Source organism: Capra hircus, chromosome 3 (assembly GCF_001704415.2).
Source record: "Capra hircus breed San Clemente chromosome 3, ASM170441v1, whole genome shotgun sequence".
In the NCBI taxonomy this organism is placed as follows: domain Eukaryota; kingdom Metazoa; phylum Chordata; class Mammalia; order Artiodactyla; family Bovidae; genus Capra; species Capra hircus.
The window spans coordinates 99,623,502-99,643,346 of record NC_030810.1 but is presented as its reverse complement, the minus strand read 5'-3'; the positions used below and the strand labels follow the sequence as shown (position 1 = coordinate 99,643,346).

At 38.6% G+C, this 19,845-nt stretch overlaps 1 protein-coding gene across 2 annotated transcripts in view; it reads right to left on the bottom strand.

Annotated features, from left to right (window-relative positions):
- Positions 1 to 19,845, bottom strand: part of VPS45 (vacuolar protein sorting 45 homolog) — a 70,630-nt gene that overhangs the window by 35,448 nt on the left and 15,337 nt on the right. Inside the window, exons 11-14 of one of the 2 annotated variants that reach the window (XR_001295444.2) lie at positions 9,971 to 10,129; positions 9,482 to 9,589; positions 8,339 to 8,460; positions 1,670 to 1,889 (exon numbers count right to left, since the gene is read on the bottom strand). Coding sequence is in view for 1 of the 2 variants with exons in the window: in XM_005677696.3 (XP_005677753.2) it covers positions 8,339 to 8,460; positions 9,482 to 9,589; positions 9,971 to 10,129 (389 nt within the window). In the remaining variant the exon portion in view is untranslated. The remainder of the gene's footprint in view (positions 1 to 1,669; positions 1,890 to 8,338; positions 8,461 to 9,481; positions 9,590 to 9,970; positions 10,130 to 19,845) is intronic. The other variant, XM_005677696.3, reaches the window with a different exon arrangement.

Genomic DNA, 19,845 nt, shown 5'->3' with positions numbered 1-19,845 from the left:
CTTTATCAATAGTTGTTCTATGTAGGTCTACCAATAGGTCTAACTATCTAGGGCTAGCCTACATATTTAGAAAACAAGAGGAGAAAAAATACAGGCAGTTACACTATTCAGAAATAATAAAATCCTCAAAACGGAAATGATTTTTTGCCAGAAAAATGAGTATTTTTTACAGTAACGTTCCATAAGCATTGCTCTTTATATTAAGGGATGAATCCAGCCTGAGACCCATCTTGCAGCTAATTTTCAATAAATACTCATGAATTACACAGATTACTTCATTAAGAATAAGGGAAGTAGGTTTCTCTCTTAGAGGGGTACACATGACTGCTGAGAGGAACTAGACAGGAACACTTTGTTTTGAGGTCCTGGTCTGATATGTGTGTGTGCATGCCTAGTCATGTCCAACTCTTTGTGACACTGTGGACTGTAGCCCACCAGCCTCCTCTGTTCATGGGATTTTCCAGGCAAGAGAGAATATTGGAGTGGCTTCTATTTCCTCCTCCAGGGGATCTTCTCGCCCCAGGGATCGACCCTGAGTCTCCTGTGTAACCTGCACTGGGAGACAGATTCTTTACCATATGAGCCACCTGGAAAGTCCCCTGGTCTGATAAGTCAGCTTAAAAAGCAGCTGAGCAGAGTAACAAGGCTCATCCTGGAACATGATGTTGCTTTTCCATAGCTGCCCTCTGCCAATCACCTGCTTCTAAAGTACATCTCTTTCTTATGGAAAAGAAAGGCAAGAACTGGGAAGGAATACATTCAAGTGGGTTTCTAACACAGCCAGAGAATACTATCTTTTAGTCTAATAATTTCAGGGTGCCAGAGTATTTTCGTATTGCTGGAGAGGGAAGAAAATGTCATGGGTGGTAACTGTGAGTTTAGGTTGTATCTATGTAAGGATACTTACACAGGGATAGGCTCATAGAGCTTGACTCAGTTGTGTACCTAACAAAGATGATTATGTCACATTTGGTTATGAAAACTTAATAAATGTTTTCCTGTGTTTCCTACTTAGGCTGGCTTAAGGAGGAACATCGGTGGAAAAAAATAAAAAAATAAAAAATCTCTGACATCTTTTAATTCCTTTCTCTGGTGAATTTTAAAAGTAGATGTTCTGATGAGGCCAACAGTAAAACAGTTTTATATAACGGTTAAAGGGAATACACAAGTTCAATTCTTTGTACACATCTTCCTGTGCTCTGTAATTCACCATAGCAACAGAAAGCATTAATTAATGCAGATAGTGAACATTAGAAAACATTAGTCTGTTCACCCTGTATATAGATATACAGGGACAACTTGAGAACCCAACCAATTCATATCCTATTCCCAGGTAGCTCAGTGGTAAAGAATCTGCCTCCCAAGCAGGAGATGTGGGTTTGATCCCTGGGTTGGGAAGTTCCCCTGGAGAAGCAACCCGCTCCAGTATTCTTGCCTGGGAAATCCCAGGACAGAGGAGCCTGGCAGGCTACAGTCCACGGACATGCAAAAGAGTTGGACTAAATGACAACAAATTTTATTAGAAGCTAAAAACATTTTTACATACAGTATTTCTAAAAATTATTACTTTAATCATTAAGTAGGAAAACTTAAAACTTTTAAGAAGCAATATTTTACCTATTTTGTGGGCTATTATGGCTAAAATTCAAATTTTTGAATTAGTACTTACAGATGGTTAAAGATCATATGAGCATTGATTGTAGGAGAAAAGGCCAATGAAAAGGACTGCTGCTTCCATAGAAACAAAAGCAAGATTCTACTCAGTTGGTACAAATGTGAACGAGTAATTCCTTTTTGAATTCTACTAAATTTGGAATGCATGACCAGATAACTTCATTTTCTCATCACATGTTTCAGTTGCTTGTTTTTATCAGGGATAAATAGCAATTCTGGAGCAAGAAAAAAAAAAATTTAGCCTCAATGAGATATGTGAAAGTACCATCTGTGGAGAAAGATCAAACCTAACTTGTGGATATAGCTACACTGCCAAACAGGTTAACCACTAACTTAGCTATTGCTAAAACAGTTCTACAATTGTTCCTGGTTTTGCAAAGTTGTGTTCTTGCCAGATCTCTTTTGATATCTTCTACTATTACAGTAACAACAAAACCAAGAAGTTCTATCATGATGAGACTTAAGTTAACTATAAAGATGACTATAATCAATGACTCTTTTAAATGTGATGATCTAAGGTGAAGACAGAGACTAGAGCTTAGGGTGGGGCTAAGTGAATACAGAGTCAAAATACTGCGCAGGCAAATTGCAAACATTGAAATTTTCTGGTAATATCAATCAAATTTATTCTTTAAATTTCCCAACTGTAAGTCTTGTCATGGCAGCCACTACAGGTGGCTACGTAAGAAATCTGACAAATCTACTGAACATCTATATGTAAAGCACTGTGTTAAATATCGTGAAAAACCCAAATATTAATAAAACATAGTTCCTACCGCAAGATTAAGTACTTAATACCTAGTGGGAAAGACAGATGTGTATACAACTACTGTCTTAATATCCAGAGGTAACCATTATTAAAAATTTCTTATTTATTCTTCCAGATATATTTACTGTATACATAACCATACATGTGCTTGCATATATATATGTGAGTGAGTGAGTGAAAATCACTCAGTCGTGTCCGACTCTTCGTGACTCCATGGAATTCTCCAGGCCAGAATACTGGAGTGGGTAGCGTTTCTGTTCTCCAGGGGATCTTCCCAACCCAGGGATCGAACCCAGGTCTCCCATATTGCAGGCAGATTTTTTTATCAGCTGAGCCACAAGGGAAGCCCGCATAAATATATAAACATATGTACAGTCAAGCACAGACTTATTTATATACACCTATGTACACAATCACATTTATGCTAATATACAGTTTTACACAAAAGGGGTATTATAGCATCTTGATTTTCTATCTAATATATCTTAGAAAGTTTCTGGTATCACACCATGAAGAGTTATGCCATTTCTTAAGAAGAATGCACAGTAATGTACTATAATCGAGGTAGCCAGTTCTCCATTGAAAAATATTTATCTTGTTTCTGGGTGGGTTTTTTTTTTTTTCCTCACCATTACAAATGATGTTTTGGTAAATATCCTTGTGTACATGTCTTTGTGTACTTGTGCGAGTATATCTATACGGCAAATTTTAAAAAGTATATTGTTTAGTAGGTCTTTTCAAGTCCTCTGCAGTCTTCTTTCTGTTAAAAACAGGGCTAGGAGGTGGTAGAGGTATCTTGTGTGCTCCTACCACAGCTTCATAACCAGTTTTCTGCCTTCTTCACAATTTTCATTGTCTCAGAAGCTCATGACATAGTTGCACTGTTTTCTCCTGACCTCCTTTCCCGGTCACTCTTTTATTCCCTGAAGACTTTAACTGTCCTCCTTTTCATTCTTGCTCCTTTCAAGACTTTCAGTGACTTTAACATCATCTCACATCCCAGTCTCCTCACCCATACTGATTTGTTCTTCCATCCCTCATAGCCACCAACACCCATGATTGTAACATCAACTTTTTCATTACAAGTATCTGCAATACAAAAGGGCTTCCTTGATGGCTCAGCTGGTAAAGAATCAGCCTGCAATGTGGGAGACCTGGGTTTGATCCCTGGGTTGGGAAGATCCCCTGGAGAAGGGATCTTGAATTCAAGACTTCTTTCTCTAACAACCAGTCCCTCAACTTTCAACTCACTTATGCTAATATCTCTACTAAGAAATAATTCCTTGACCTCATCAATACCTCCAATTCACTCAACAATACTTTTTTCACTATCCAATATCTTCCTTTTTTTCATTTCCCCAAATCCTGGCTGAACCCAGCTATCAGCCTTCTCTTCATTTACTCTATTGCAGCTAAAAGCTGCTAGATAAAACCACACAACTAGGCTCATGGGCTGTATTTTAAACTAACAACACAAAACTCCAATGGGCACTCAACCCTGCTTAGAAGTTTTACTTACATTTCCCTAGTAAATTTGATTCCAAGCCTAAAAATAACAATTTCACAATGTTTTTTCTTTTTATCCTGTACCTTACCTAATAGCTTGATGTCATATTTTACTGAAAAAATAGAAGTAATCGGACAAGATGGTTTCCATGTTCTCACCATCAAAGCGACTACAGGGAAAGAAGCACCTCTGCTCCCATCAAAATCTCCCGTTTGTTCTAGCTCCCTCAGACTTCACTTCTGCAACTCTTCCCCTTTCTCTTCTGCATTACCTATTTCTCTTTCTTTGGGATAATTCTCATCAGATTATAAGTATGCTCTAGAATTTCTCTTTTCCCCAAGCCCACAGTCTCTTCTGACTATGATCCCTATTTATGACCCCCTTCATGTAAAACTTCTTAAAAAGTATATCTGTCATCTCTATCTTATTTCTTGTAACCCTCTCTAATTTGGCTTCCAAACTCACTGAGGTGAAGGTGAAGTTGCTCAGTCGTGTCCGACTCTTTGCGACCCCGTGGACTGTAGCATACCAGGCTCCTCCGTCCATGGGATTCTCTAGGCAAGAATACTGAAACTGGGGAATAAAGTCATCAAAGACCTTCATGTTGCCAAAGCTGATGGATTCTTCACTGTCCTCAACTTTTTATGTCTCAGAAGACTAGTCTTTAGGTAACCACTCACTCCTTGATCTTTATGACATCAAGCTTTTCTGGTTTTCCTCCTCTCTGTCTGTCTCTTCTTCAGTCTCCATTGCTGACTCCATATCCTCTATTCAGTGCTTAGTCCTGGATGCTTTCTTCCCCCTTCTATGCTTTCTCCCTGAGTGATCTAATCACTTTTAAAGGTGACATAGCTTTCAGTTCAGTTCAGTCGTTCAGTCGTGTCCGACTCTTTGCGACCCCATGAATTGCAGCACGCCAGGCCTCCCTGTCCATCACCACTCCCGGAGTTCACTCAGACTCACGTCCATCGAGTCAGTGATGCCATCCAGCCATCTCATCCTGGATCATCCCCTTCTCCTCCTGCCCCCAATCCCTCCCAGCATCAGAGTCTTTTCCAATGAGTCAACTCTTCGCATCAGGTGGCCAAAGTACTGGAGTTTCAGCTTCAGCATCATTTCTTCCAAAGAAATACCAGGGTTGATCTCCTTCAGAATGGACTGGTTGGATCTCCTTGCAGTCCAAGGGACTCTCAAGAGTCTTCTCCAACACCACACTTCAAAAGCATCAATTCTTCAGCACTCAGCCTTCTTCACAGTACAACTCTCACATCCATACATGACCACAGGAAAAACCATAGCCTTGACTAGACGGACTTTAGTCGGCAAAGTAATGTCTCTGCTTTTCAATATGCTATCTAGGTTGGTCATAACGTTTCTTCCAAAAAGTAAGTGTCTTTTAATTTCATGGCTGCAGTCACCATCTGCAGTGATTTTGGAGACCAAAAAAATAAAGTCTGACACTGTTTCCCCATCTATTTCCCATGAAGTGATGGGACCAGATGCCATGATCTTCGTTTTCTGAATGTTGAGCTTTAAGCCAACTTTTTCACTCTCCTCTTTCACTTTCATCAAGAGGCTTTTTAGTTCCTCTTCACTTTCTGCCATAAGGGTGGTGTCATCTGCATATCTGAGGTTATTGATATTTCTCCCGGCAATCTTGATTCCAGCTTGTGTTTCTTCCAGTCCAGCGTTTCTCATGATGTACTCTGCATAGAAGTTAAATAAGCAGGGTGACAATATACAGCCTTGACGGACTCCTTTTCCTATTTGGAACCAGTCTGTTGTTCCATGTCCAGTTCTAACTGTTGCTTCCTGACCTGCATACAGATTTCTCAAGAGGCAGGTCAGGTGGTCTAGTATTCCCATCTCTTTCAGAATTTTCCACAGTTGATTGTGATCCACACAGTCAAAGGCTTTGGCATAGTCAATAAAGCAGAAATAGATGTTTTTCTGGAACTCTCTTGCTTTTTCCATGATCCAGCGGATGTTGGCAATTTGATCTCTGGTTCCTCTGCCTTTTCTAAAACCAGCTTGAACATCTGGAAGTTCGTGGTTCATGTATTGCTGAAGCCTGGCTTGGAGAATTTTGAGCATTACTTTACTAGCATGTGAGATGAGTGCATAGCTTAAAGTCACCAAAATCTTGACTTCCAATTTAGCAATGAACATTTCCAACTATCTAACAGACATCTGCAATTTAACAATAAAACTCTTGATTTTCTTCTAAAACCTGAGAATTATTCTTGACTTCTCTCTTACCCTTGTCCCATTACTCTGCTCCCATTAAGAAAGTCTATTGATTCTACCTTTGCTCCCAGGCTCCTTATCCAAAGCATCTTCATTTCTTACCTGGACTACTGCAGCCACCTCCTAAGTAGTCTTTCTGCTTCTAATTTTACCTTCAACAATCCATTCTCCCCCCAAGGTGATCTATTAATACATGATTCAGTTTATGTCATTTGAATGTTTAAAGCTTTTTAGTGGCTTTCTATGCCACTTAAAATAAAAACAAAAAACAAAAAAGACCTTTACCAGGGCCTACAAGACCCCATGTGATCCAGCCTTACTTATCTTCTCAACTTATTTCCTCTTTACTTGCTATGCTCCAACTGCACTGGACTTTTTTCTGTTCCATGAACTTGCCAAGTTTTCTTTCTTCAAGGACTTTGTTCTGATGTATCCTCTGCTTACGATGCTTTTCTTCCTCATCATTATGTGATTGGTTCTTTCTTGTAATTAAAAACTCATCTTCAATATCACTTCTTTAGAGAGGTTCTCTCCATCTGAAGTAGCCCTCCCCGCCTTGACAGAGTACTCTGTAGCTTATTATCCTATTTATTTCCTGAATAGCACTTCTCATTCAAATTATAGTTTTTATTTGTTTACTAGTTTACTGTAATTTAAGGCAGGTACTTTGCCCTTCCTGTCACTTCTACTTCCCCAGCATCTTAAGCAGTTCTTGACATACAGAAAGCATTCAAATATTTGTTATAAAAAAGGATGAAGCAATTGAATTATTAATATATATTTAGGTAATAGTGACAAATGCTTTAACAGATGCTGACAACTGATAAATTGTACATTTTGCTAGAAGAACATCATTTTGAAATTTATTTGGAAACGAATTCCCCAAATTAGAAAGGTTTACTGTCATGAATTAATCATCCACTCTTCTGGTGATCTATTAAGTCCCTTTAGCCAATTTCTTGTCCAATAATTCTTTTATGAAATTCATAAGATAATCAATATTTTTACTTTTATCATGTTAATTAGAAGGCTATTTAATAGAGTTATACTGTTTTTCAAAAAGCCTCTCAGGTGGATAGCTTTGGGCTGGCTTTCCTTTTTACCACTTTGCTGACATTTCTAAATTTTGATTCCAAATGAGTATACTGTCTGAATTTAACCCCAGATGTTCTGCTTTTCAACCTTGGATTTTTAAAAAGAATTTTTTTCTGTTCTGTTACCAGACTATAGAGATTTTTTTTTTAAGAAAAAAAGTGAAAAAATACATCTTTATCATACAAGAGTTATTTATATACCTCTAAAAGGAGAAAAACATTTTTCTCCTTTTGGAAATTTATTACATTCATAAAACACTATTCTTCCAAGGCCTTAGATTACAATTAGCTGAAATAATAGAAGAATTATACCAACAGTAACAATTCTCAGATCAATCAATCTAATAGGATTCAGCTACATATATTAGGCTCTTTATAATATGTGGTCCCAATAAAAAATACATAATTTTTTTGTATAGAATTTATAACTAGGTAGAATTTATGTATATTTAAAATTTCAGGTTGGCTTATGTAAGTTTATTCTGGACAAGCTTTGTTTTTATTAAAACTTAACAAACCACTGGATTAAAATGACAACTAATTGCTTCCTTCAGTTAATACCTAAAAGGAAAACCATCCTTTCCTCCAGTGTGACAAAAGGCCTTTGTTAATTAGGTCTCAGTGTGTATATTGGCCACATTTGGCAAAGTCCAGTCCTCGCCAAAAATAGTAACAACCTGCTCTGGATGGCAGTTGAGCAGCAAATCTATTTTCAGCTTTAATGTTTGAAACTCCAAATGCTAGATGCCATGGAACTGAACCTTAAATGGCATAAGTGAACTAGTCTGATACTTCAGGACAGGACACAAGTATTTGGAGTGCTCCAAAACATTTGTTTCTGTATCCCAAAAGAAATAGTACTTCAGGCTTGATAGAGAAATTTAAATCTAACTTTGACACATGTAAAACCGGAAGAATCTGAGAATTGAAACAACTGGGAAAGGAAGAGTAGAATGACAGAATCTGAGTTGTAGTCTCTTACAGTACCCTAAATTTCCTATTTTCTTAGTGTTCTGATTTTTATTATTAATATCTTTGTCCTCTTACCTGTCTCTGAGTGTGCTGGGGCCTAGATAAGGATACAGGTTTTCTTTAAGCTTTCCTTTGATGAGATGGTCCAGGGTCTCATGTAAGAAAGGTTGATGCTGAGTATATACATTTTCTACTCCCTAAGACAGGGGGAAATGGTTCTTATGTCATTTTTTTTGAAACATGCAATGTAACTGTTAATGATACTCATATCAGAAAAGGACATGCAATAGAGATTTCATGGGATAAGAGCCAAGCAGCAATTTTAGTTAATTATTTTCATCAATAGAAATGTTCCAATATTATGAAAATACTCTGTAATTTAAGGCTAGCTATTCTAAAGGAATTTAAAAAATGCAACTGCTTAAATTCCTTATCATCTCTTCACTGATTCATTCTTTTGAGAAAATATTATGTGACAGGTAAATAAAAAGAAAAGGATTATGTAGCAAAAGAGACTAGAAACACTCAGGAAAATGAAAAAATTTCAGGAAACATAAAGGCTAGCAGATTACAACTAACTTTTGACCATATTAACAAAATAGGCAGTTTTAAAAGATTTATAATTGCTTGCTTCATCTTGAACTTCTGTCACAGAAAAACTACCTGACAAACCTTAAATTATAAACAAATGGAGTAAAATAGTTATGACTAAGTGAACTGTCTGCCTTTTTATTCTTGGGTATTTCCTGGAAATATCTTACTATTCCCTTATTAGCTGTTTGGGCTAATGCTGATACTGCTCCGATACAGAAAGTATTAAAAAAAAAGTATTTAAAGAAAAAGCTTTCAAGAGACCGTCTGCTTTAATTTCATTTAACTGCATGCATGCATGCTAAGTCGCTTCAGTCGTGTCCGACTCTTTGCAACCCCATGGACTGTAACCTGCCAGGCTCCTCTTCCACGGAATTCTCCAGCCAACAGTACTGGAGTGGATTGCCATGTCCTCCTCCACAGGATCTTCCCAACCTAGGGATCAAACCTGTATCTCCTGCATTGGCAGGCGGGTTCCTCACCACTGCACCACCTGGGAAGTCCCTCATTTAACTGACATAGTACTAAATCAGCGGCAATCCTGAAGTTACTTGGAAGATCACTTTCATTCACTCTCAGGGTCAGGGGCTTCAACTGTTTCTCATTTAGGAAAGCATAGCGATATACCTTTAATCCTTTGAGGAACTGCTTGGTAATAGCCACAGCATCTTTGGGGCTGAAGAGGTCACTTCCTCTGACCCGTTTACCACCATATTCAATTACTGCAGACACAAGCTTTGTTTTAAAAAAAAGAAAAAAGAGAGAGAGAAACAATTTCTTACTGCTTGGGGAACAGAAAGAAAATAACTTTATTAAGGAAATGAAGACATGAGAGGACAGAATTAGGATTGAACCCAGCCTCCTGCATTGCAGGTGGATTCTCTATCAGCTGAGCCACAAGGGAAGCCCAAGAAGTGGGTAGCCTATCCCTTCTCCAGTGGATCTTCCTGACCCAGGAATCGAACCGGGGTTGCCTGCATTGCAGGTGGATTCTTTACCAACCGAGTTACCAGGGAATCCCATAAAAACAGTATGACTCATCATCTGTCAGAACTAAAAGGCTGTAATAACAGAGTTGGTTCCTGTTTGGCGGGATTCATATATAAATCTGGTTACCTTTCGATACTTCTCAGAAACACCTTTATTCCTAAGGTCCATCATTAATCCTGGTAGGCTATTGCTGCTGTGTCGCTCGTAATGTAGCGCATAAAGCATCACCAGGCGGGCAGCATCAAACTCTGTCACTCTGGGGTTCTGCAGGAGCCTCTTTACGTTCTGAAAAAACAGAGAACTGATATTTATCCTCCCTTCACTTGGGTGATGTACAGTATCTTGGTTCTAAGAATTACTGAATGGTAGTGATACATCTGACTAAGATATGCATGACTAAGATCACTGGGCTTCCCAGGTGGCTCAGTGGGTAAAGAATCTGCCTGCAAAGCAGGAGACACAGGAGATGCAGGTTCGATCCCTGGGTTGGGAAGATCCCCTGGAGAAGGGCAGGGCATTCTAATATTCTTGCCTGGAGAATCCCATGGACAGAGGAGCCTGTCGGGCTGCAGTCCATGGGGTCGCAAAGGGTTGGACACGGCTGAAGTGACTGAGCATGCAAGATCACTACTCAGGCAACATACAGGTCATAGGCTAGGCAACTGTCTCAACTACAGAAAATCAGATGCCTTTTGCCCAAGATAAGAATTAAACAAGGACATAAATTCTCATTGTAACTGCTTAAGACAAATATGAATTTGACCATGGTTACTTCCCCTTTTCTTTCCTTTGACTGAGATAGTCTAGGGTCTTATGTGGGAGAGATTACAATTTCCTTGCCAAAATAAGGAATACATATTATTCCCACCACTAGTTCTACTGCTTCAGTCAATATAGCACACAAGAGAAATTACCAGTTGACCTGTAAAACTTTACTGCCTTCTTCCAGTGGTAGTGACTGACCAGTGAAATGAAGACACATTGGCAAAATTTTACCTAGAATGGGTTTAATCTCCAAGAAGCATCATATGTAACAATATGTCTCAACATGGTTCACAGAGATATGAATATGCGACAGCATGTAATCTGTAAATTGAACACTTATGGTCTTAAGAGGGCAGGTACTGACAGCAAAGGAAAGTAGACAAAATTATGTTTAGGTTTTATCAATTCTCCCATAAGGAGACTTCCCTACAGTGTAGATTTATATTTATTACACAGTAGAACACATTAATTAGAGCCAACAAATACTTTTGATCACTCTCTTAAGCACAAGGTACTATGTCAGACACTGGAGGTGAGACAGAGATAAGTTAGAGACACTTTCTGTCCTCAGTGAGTTCACAGACAATGGGGTAAAGGAGGATAAAACAGTATAGCTCATTCTTCTATAAAACACATTTTTAAATGTGCGTTAGCTCTACGAGATTGGTAAACATGGGAACAACACAGAAGGCATATTGGTTTGTATGGACTTTTTCAGCAAGTTAATATTTAGAAAAGATCAGGGACAAGTTTCCTCTTTAAAGAACATCCTTCACCAATATGTTAAGGAAAAAGATGAAAATTCAACAGAAGTGTTTTTTTAAGAAGTAACTGGCTTTGTAGCTTTAAGAACTGCTGCACTTTCCACAATGTTAAGCTACATGGGGAAAGGGAAAATGAAAATGAAAAGAATGCAAAGATGTTTATCTGTGTCAAAAAGAAAAACAAAACAATAACCCCAAACTGACTGATATCCTCATATTGTACTTTTAATTTTGATGACACAAGTCTCTGAGAAGTAGATATTTTTGAGGCCTTATTTGTTGAAGAAAAAGACATGAGCCACAGAGTAAAACCACAAAGGATGGTCTGAGTGCATTTCTAGGTGCAAGTGTTAGTCGCCGTCGTGTCTAACTCTTTGCCACCCCACGGACTGTAGCCTACCAGGCTCCTCTGTTCATGGAGTTCTCCAGGCAAGAAAACTGGAGTGGGTTGCCATTTCCTTCTCCAGGTGCAAACGCCAGTGGAAATTTAACTGTGCTAGCATTTTAATTAGGACTGTTATTATTTTATTAGGGCTCTGATTACAAAGTTATATAGATTTTTCTTTTTAGTTACATAAATTTTAAGTGATCTGCTTATAACCCTATTTTCCCACAACGCTTGTTTATTTTTAGTGCATGATTTTGCAGAATATGAAGTTTTTTCAGGAACACATATGTGGTATTGTAACAGAAACATATGTACGAAAAAACCAAAAACTGAAAATCAGTGCAATGGGGGAAAGGGAACACAAAGTAAAGAGATGTTTGTCTAATTACTGAGGAACCATAAAAGACTTCATTTCTACAAAAGGCCTTAAAAACTAAGGTTCGGAATTAGTTTGAGAGGCTGAAAGAGATGCTATTAATAGGGATATGGAAATCAGAGAAAGAAATGAGTTGAAAGACTAGTTAAGAGTTTCGGAGGGCACTGGATTCCGAGGATATAACCACTAACATCTGTATAGTACTCTGCAACTTACAATATGCTTTTAAATACATTATCTTTTTATTACTTCATGACAACCATGTCTAATGTCTAAGAACTCTACTGTTCACACTAAAAAGAGGGACGATGATGAAATGCAGAGCCTCCTAGGTAGCTTTCAAGTAGAAAGTTTTCTCAGTAGGATTTTTACTGTTGCTTTTCTGGCTGAACATCTCACTACCATCATCCTTATAGGATCAAAAAGGAAGAAATTTCTCTTCTACAGATTTAAACCCTGCAATCACAAAATTTCCTTACTTCTTTTCCCTTTTGTGGTAACTTTTCCATAGAGCAGTGACTAAATACAGGCTATTCAGAATAGCCTATTCACTCATTTCACTAATTTCTATTATAATATGGAGAAATTTCAGGATACAAATTCCTTATCAAGTAAAAATACACCATTTCATAAGTATCTCAGTCACTTGGCATCAAACATCCATCTGAGGTCTCTGTGGTTGCTTTTCTTATAAGCACAATGTTTCATTTTCTGCCCTTGTAGTCTCTTTTTACTGTAAATCTACTCAATTTCTGACTGACCTGTCTTTGTTGTTTAGTCGCTAAGTCATGTCCAACTCTTGTGACCCCATGGACTGCAGCCCTTCAAGGTCCTCTGTCCATGGGATTTCCCAGGAAAGAATACTGGAGTGGGTTGCCATTTCCTTCTCCTGGGGATCTTCCCAACCCAAGGATGGAACCCATGCCTCCTGAATTGGCAAGCAGATTCTTTACCACTGAGCCACCAGGGAAGCCTAACCTGTCTTTGCACATCTAAGCAAACCTGAGATACTCAAGTAACTATAAACCTACAAAAACCAGAATGGTGACAAAGACTATTTGCTCCCTTTCTAATTACCTTCCCTTCTATCTTGACTCCTGCCTCTGTTTCTCATTAATAAACCCACTTTTATTCCTCGAAATGTGGTACTGGTGTTTAGAGTCTGTGGCTTGACTCTTAGCTTTTCCTCGATGAGCGGCCTTGTGATCTGATAGCCCAGATCTGGTCCAAGACTACTCTGCTCTCTCTAGAGCCCTGAGGACCCAACCCATGGCTCAGGTCAGTGTTCCAGTTAAACTCACCTAGCTCCTCATGAAAAGACACATGTAGGTACCAGCTGAATTCTTCCTTCGTTCTCAGTTATGTAAGTCCTTGAAGAAGCAGGGCCTTTTTGTCTGCCTGAATGCCGTGTTATCCTTTGACTTAATTTTGCACTATTTCCCTCATAGCTACTTGACTCAACTTGACTGATAGTGACATACACTATACAGAGATTCCAGGGTTTTAACCAGGGAAGAGGAGAAAAAGAATCTGAGAGCCTTCAGTTACATAGGACGTATGTGCTTCATGGAGGTATTTATATGTTGAAAATATGGCTGAATTATATAACGACTTTTTGGTACCTTTTTTCTTATTAAATTCCCCATAACCTTGCGATAATCAAGACAGAAAAGCATACTGTTACATAATAACACCAGCTGAGTAAAGAGTGAAACAGAAAACTACTGTCCACTTAAGATGGGATTCAAAAATCTTTCACTGGATTCTAACATTAGTGTAGGCCCAATGTAGGAACGGAGAAGGCAATGGCACCCCTACTCCAGTACTCTTGCCTGGAAAATCCCATGGACGGAGAAGCCTGGTGGGCTGCAGTCCATGCGGTCGCTAAGAGTCAGACACGACTGAGCGACTTCTCTTTCACTTTTCACTTTCATGCATTGGAGAAGGAAATGGCAACCCACTCCAGTGTTCTTGCCTGGAGAATCCCAGGGACGGGGGAGCCTCATGGGCTGCCGTCTGTGGGGTCGCACAGAATCGGACACAACTGAAGCGACTTAGCAGCAGCAGCAGCAACGTAGGAAAAGGAAAAGAAACGCAAAAACACTATCTGTGAAGGTCAAGTTTCAAAATGGAGCTAACATTCATTCAAAAAGACATTAACTAAAAAACAATTCTGATATTTAGAGATTCTTATCTTGGGCTGACTCCTTTTCTATTTTCTTCTACCAAAACTATGCTAAAGCAGCACAAGGAAAAAACATTTGTATTGACATACCTATATTTTATAGAGAACGAAATGGGAAACCGACTCCAGTATTCTTGCCTGAGAAATCCCTTGGACAGAGGAGCCTGGTGGGCTACAGTCCATGGGGTCGCAAAAGAGTTGGACATGGCTTAAATGACTAAAAGACAATGACAACCTGTATTTTAAACTATTGTACAAAATACAGTTGAAGTCTGCAACCAAAGATAATTCTTTTTTTTTATTTTGGCTTTAATTTAACCTAAAGAACAAGCTCTGTACCCTGTTATCAACTATCACAGTACTGTAGTAAAACACTCAATGAATAGCATTATAAGCCAACAGATTAGAATAGCAAGATGAAACTGGCAGAAGTCTTCAGCATGTTGATATGATTTTAAAAATGAGCCTAATCTAACAGTCTGAGAGAACAGTTATGGGACTATAAAGAGCTTATCTAGAAAAAAATGATAGAAAATAGGCGAGATCCAGTTCCAATTCCACTAACTGGAAAATATATCAGGTTTCTTTTACTTAACGACTAGTCAAACTTAGCTTTGTTGTAGGTCTTCTGCTGGTCAACACTGTTTCTGAAACATTAGTTAAATGATGGTTTAGAGAGACAGGATCATTTTTAATCTTAGTTGGTCAAAGTAAAATTGTCACCTCAATTTTTTGTGTCTCAAACAATTTTCTTACAATTCTAATGAGAAGCAAAAAAGCCTTTCTAAAATCAGAGAGTTCCAAGATCACAAGTGAATTAAAAAACATGTCCTGGATGCCATAAAAAAGAGAATGCACCATCAAATAATAATACTGAAAACAGTGACAGTTAACATTCATTGAATGTTATAAGCACCAGGTACCATATTAAGTGCTTTATATGTACTAGCTCACTGAATCCTCACAAAAATCTCTGAGCTAAGTACCGATATTTCGCCCCATTTTACAGTCAAAAAGTCTAAGACTGGAGTGGCTAAGAATCATTTTCAAACCCAAGACATGAAAGATCCAAGCCCTTACAGTCACTATTCTATTCTATACTGCTTCAGACAGAACTCTTTACCTTCATTTCTCTGACAAATATTTATTGTCCTAAGTGTTATTAAAGGCATGATTTGAGATCTTTTACCCAAGGTCAAAGAAATAGAGGAAAACAACAGAATGGGAGACTAGAGATCTCTTCAAGAAAATTAGAGATACCAAGAGAACATTTCATGCAAAGATGGGCTCGATAAAGGACAGAAATGGTATGGACCTAACAGAAGCAGAAGATATTAAGAAGAGGTGGCAAGAATACACAGAAGAACTGTACAAAAAAGATCTTCATGACCCAGATAATCACGATGGTGTGATCACTCACCTAGAGCCAGATATCCAGGAATGTGAAGTCAAGGGGGCCTTAGAAAGCATCACTACAAACAAAGCTAGTGGAGGTGATAGAATTCCAGTGGAGCTATTTCAAATCCTGAAAGATGATGCTGTGAAAGTGCTGTACTCAATATGCCAGCACATTTGGAAAACTCAGCAGTGGCCACAGGACTGGAAAAGGTCCATTTTCATTCCAATCCCAAAGAAAGGCAATGCCAAAGAATGCTCAAACTACCACACAACTGCACTCATCTCACAAGCTAGCAAAGTAATGCTCAAAATTCTCCAAGCCAGGCTTCAGCAATACATGAACCACGAACTTCCAGATGTTCAAGCTGGTTTTAGAAAAGGCAGAGGAACCAGAGATCAAATTGCCAACGTCCACTGGATCATGGAAAAAGCAAAAGAGTTCCAGAAAAGCATCTATTTCTGCTTTATTGACTATGCCAAAGCCTTTGACTGTGTAGACTACAATAAACTGTGGAAAATTCTGAAAGAGATGGAATCCCAGACCACCTGACCTGCCTCTTGAGAAATCTGTATGCAGGTCAGGAAGCAACAGTTAGAACTGGACATGGAACAACAGACTGGTTCCAAATAGGAAAAGGAATCCGTCAAGGCTGTATATTGGCATCCTGCTTCTTTAACTTCTATGCAGAGTACATCATGAGAAACGCTGGAATCAAGATTGCCGGGAGAAATATCAATAACCTCAGATATACAGATGACACCACCCTTATGGCAGAAAGTGAAGAGGAACTAAAAAGCCTCTTGATGAAAGTGAAAGAGGAGAGTGAAAAAGTTGGCTTAAAGCTCAACATTCAGAAAACGAAGATCATGGCATCTGGTCCCATCACTTCATGGCAAATAGTTGGGGAAATGGTATCAGACTTTGTTTTGGGGGGCTCCAAAATCACTGCAGATCGTGATTGCAGCCAGGAAATTAAAAGATGCTTACTCCTTGGAAGGAAAGTTATGACCAACCTAGCCAGCATATTCAAAAGCAGAGACATTACTTTGCTAACAAAGGTCTGTCTAGTCAAGGCTATGGTTTTTCCAGTGGTCACGATGGATGTGAGAGTTGGACTGTGAAGAAGGCTAAGCGCCGAAAAATTGATGCTTTTGAACTGTGGTGTTGGAGAAGACTCTTGAGAGTCCCTTGGACTGCAAGGAGATCCAACAGTCCATCCTAAAGGAGATCGGTCCTGGGTGTTCATTGGAAGGACTGATGCTGAAGCTGAAACTCCAATACTTTGACCACCTCACGCGAAGAATTGACTCATTGGAAAAGACCGTGATGCTGGGAGGGACTGGGGGCAGGAGGAGAAGGGGACGACAGAGGATGAGATGGCTGGATGGTATCACCGACACAATGGACATGAGTTTGGGTGAACTCTGGGAGTTGGCGATGGACAGGGAGGCCTGGCGTGCTGCGATTCATGGGGTCGGGAAGAGTCGGACACAACTGAGCGGACTAAACTGAACTGAGCTGAACCCAAGGTCAGGAAAGAAGACTATAAAATAGACTAGATTCTTCTTTCAAATGAAAAGTTGTGATATGACAACACAACCACACAGAGGGGGGGAGGGGAACTGTTTGTTTTCTGAAGATTTTTCCTTTACGGTATGAAAAAAAATCTTCCTTACTAATCAGTCTTTTCCAAGGCTATGCATATGTTTCAATGACAGTACACTGCAGTTTGGTTCTAGCGAAATTCTTCTGAAACAAACTGGGTAACTGGTTAGAAGTGGCAGCAATTTTTAGGTTAATTTTTAGCAATATGTGAGCTTTTCTTTCCTCACCATGATACAGTCATTATTCAATAAAGCAAACCTCATCTCTACTCAAAAATCAATTCTTTGCTTCATGACGTTATTATCATCTGAGGTCAAGCCAAGGAATGCTGTATCCCATCTAGGGGTCAAGCCCTTGGCATCTACTCATTATTAAACAAAAGTTCTCTTTATTAACTATTTACATCATGTTGCCAAAGAAATCCTTTATGGTGGTGGAGTCGAAATCAACTGCTCACTGTAAAACCCTAATACCATGGGCAAGAAAATCTTCAAAAGATAATTTTTAAAAATATAGGGATTTCTTGGCAGTCCAGTGATTGAGACTCGGGGCTCTCAATGCAAAGGGCACGGGTTTGATCCCTGGTTGGGGAACCCTGTATGCTGTACTGGCAAAGTGGATCACAAATGGAATTCATATTTTAAAGTGCCTATTTTTCTTTTAAAATGAACAAAAAATAAGATTTCAGGCAAAGGAATTATAGTAGCCATTTCTAAATGGTTTCCATATGGTGAGATACAAATAAAGATACTAAAATTGGCTAGTGATTAAGTTTGGTTCTATTGTTTTAAAGGGAAAGCTAAAATGATAAAGAAACATAAGGAAATTTAAATTTAGTTACAGGACACAATTCTGTTTTTATTTCATAAGAGAACAAAATTCATTTTATTGAGAAAAATAAAAAGTTTTCCATAGGAATACTTCAATTAGGCCCACAGACCAACTCTAAATTGTTATTAGCAGTGTTGTTTAAAGAAAGTTGGTGAAGTGAACTAGATTATGAAGTATCTTTACAAAGGAATACTATTTAGTGATTTAATAGAATGAGTGTTTAGGTTCTAGTCTGGAACAGTCTCTGAGACATAAAAGTAAGTGAAAAAGCAAAATGAAGAACCATGTGTATGATATGGTATCATCTGAATTTTAAAAAAGAAGGAGAAGGAAATATACACACTCAAATAGGCTTGCACATACACAGAATAACAGTAAGGATGCAAGTGAAACTACTAATAGATTCAGTTTGTACTATTTATCTCTTTCATCGAATACTTATATTATCTATTTAAGAATTAAAACTTATGATAAACCATAATGGAAAAGACTATAAAAAAGTATATATATATATAAAACCGAAATCACTTTCCTATACAGCAGAAATTAACACAACATTGTAAATCAACTATAGTTCAACAAATATTGATTAAAAACTAATTAGAATTTAATACAACTAAAAATAGTCACCCTAAAAGTTCCTTGTGAAGATTTAAGAATACAGAGATAAAATTAGAACTGCTGTCAGAAGTACTTTTCATAAATATAAAGCAAATAGCATCTTTATGATTTCAAAAATAACGTTTACCAAGAGGAAATCTTGATAAAGATTTTTAAAAAGTAAAAATCAGCAACTATAAATCACAGTAGACTTTGGTATATATAACTAAAGCAACCACAGGTGGGTGAATTTATTTCTTTCAATTGTATCATATCTTGAAAAAACTATGCTTAAGGACTTCCCTGGTGGTTCAATGGTTAAGAATCTGCCTGCTAATGCAGGGGATGGCAGCTGGATCCCTGGCTGGTGAACTAAGATCCCACACACTGTGGAGCAACTAAGCCCATGTGTCACAACTAGAGAGCCCCCGCACCAACGAAAGACCCCGAGTGCCACAACTGTGACCCAAGGCTGTGGCTGTGCTTAGTCGCTCAGTCGTGTCTTTGCGACCCCATGGACTGCAGCCCACCAGGCTCCTCTGTCCATGGAATTCTCTAGGCAAGAATACTGGAGTGGGTTGCCATGCCCACCTCCAGGGGATTTTCCCAACCCAGGGATCAAACTGAGGTCTCCCGCACTGCAGGTGTATTCTTTACCATCTGAGCTACCAGTGAAGCCCAAGGCAGCCAAAAACAAAACAAAACCAAAAATTATGCTAAGAGGAAAGCAACTAACCTTTACAAAGCACCTATCATATGGGAAGCATTTTACATCTCACTGAATCCTGATAACAACCTAAAAGTTTGAAATCATTATCAAACTTTACGATAGGCTTGAGCAAAATAAGGAATTTTCCCAAAGAAATGTTGATACATACAGACAAGATATAAGCCAAGACAGTCTGGCTGCAAACCCCGTGTTGCTTCCATTATACCATGCTGGCTTTATTTTACAAAGAAGAATTGCAGGAGAGGAAGAGACCAGGATTTAGAATATAGGGTCTTATTAGTAAGGAAATGTGCTTCTTATAATAAATGGCTTACAAACAGCCATTTCCCAAAGGACTCTCATTCCCAAGTTACTTACT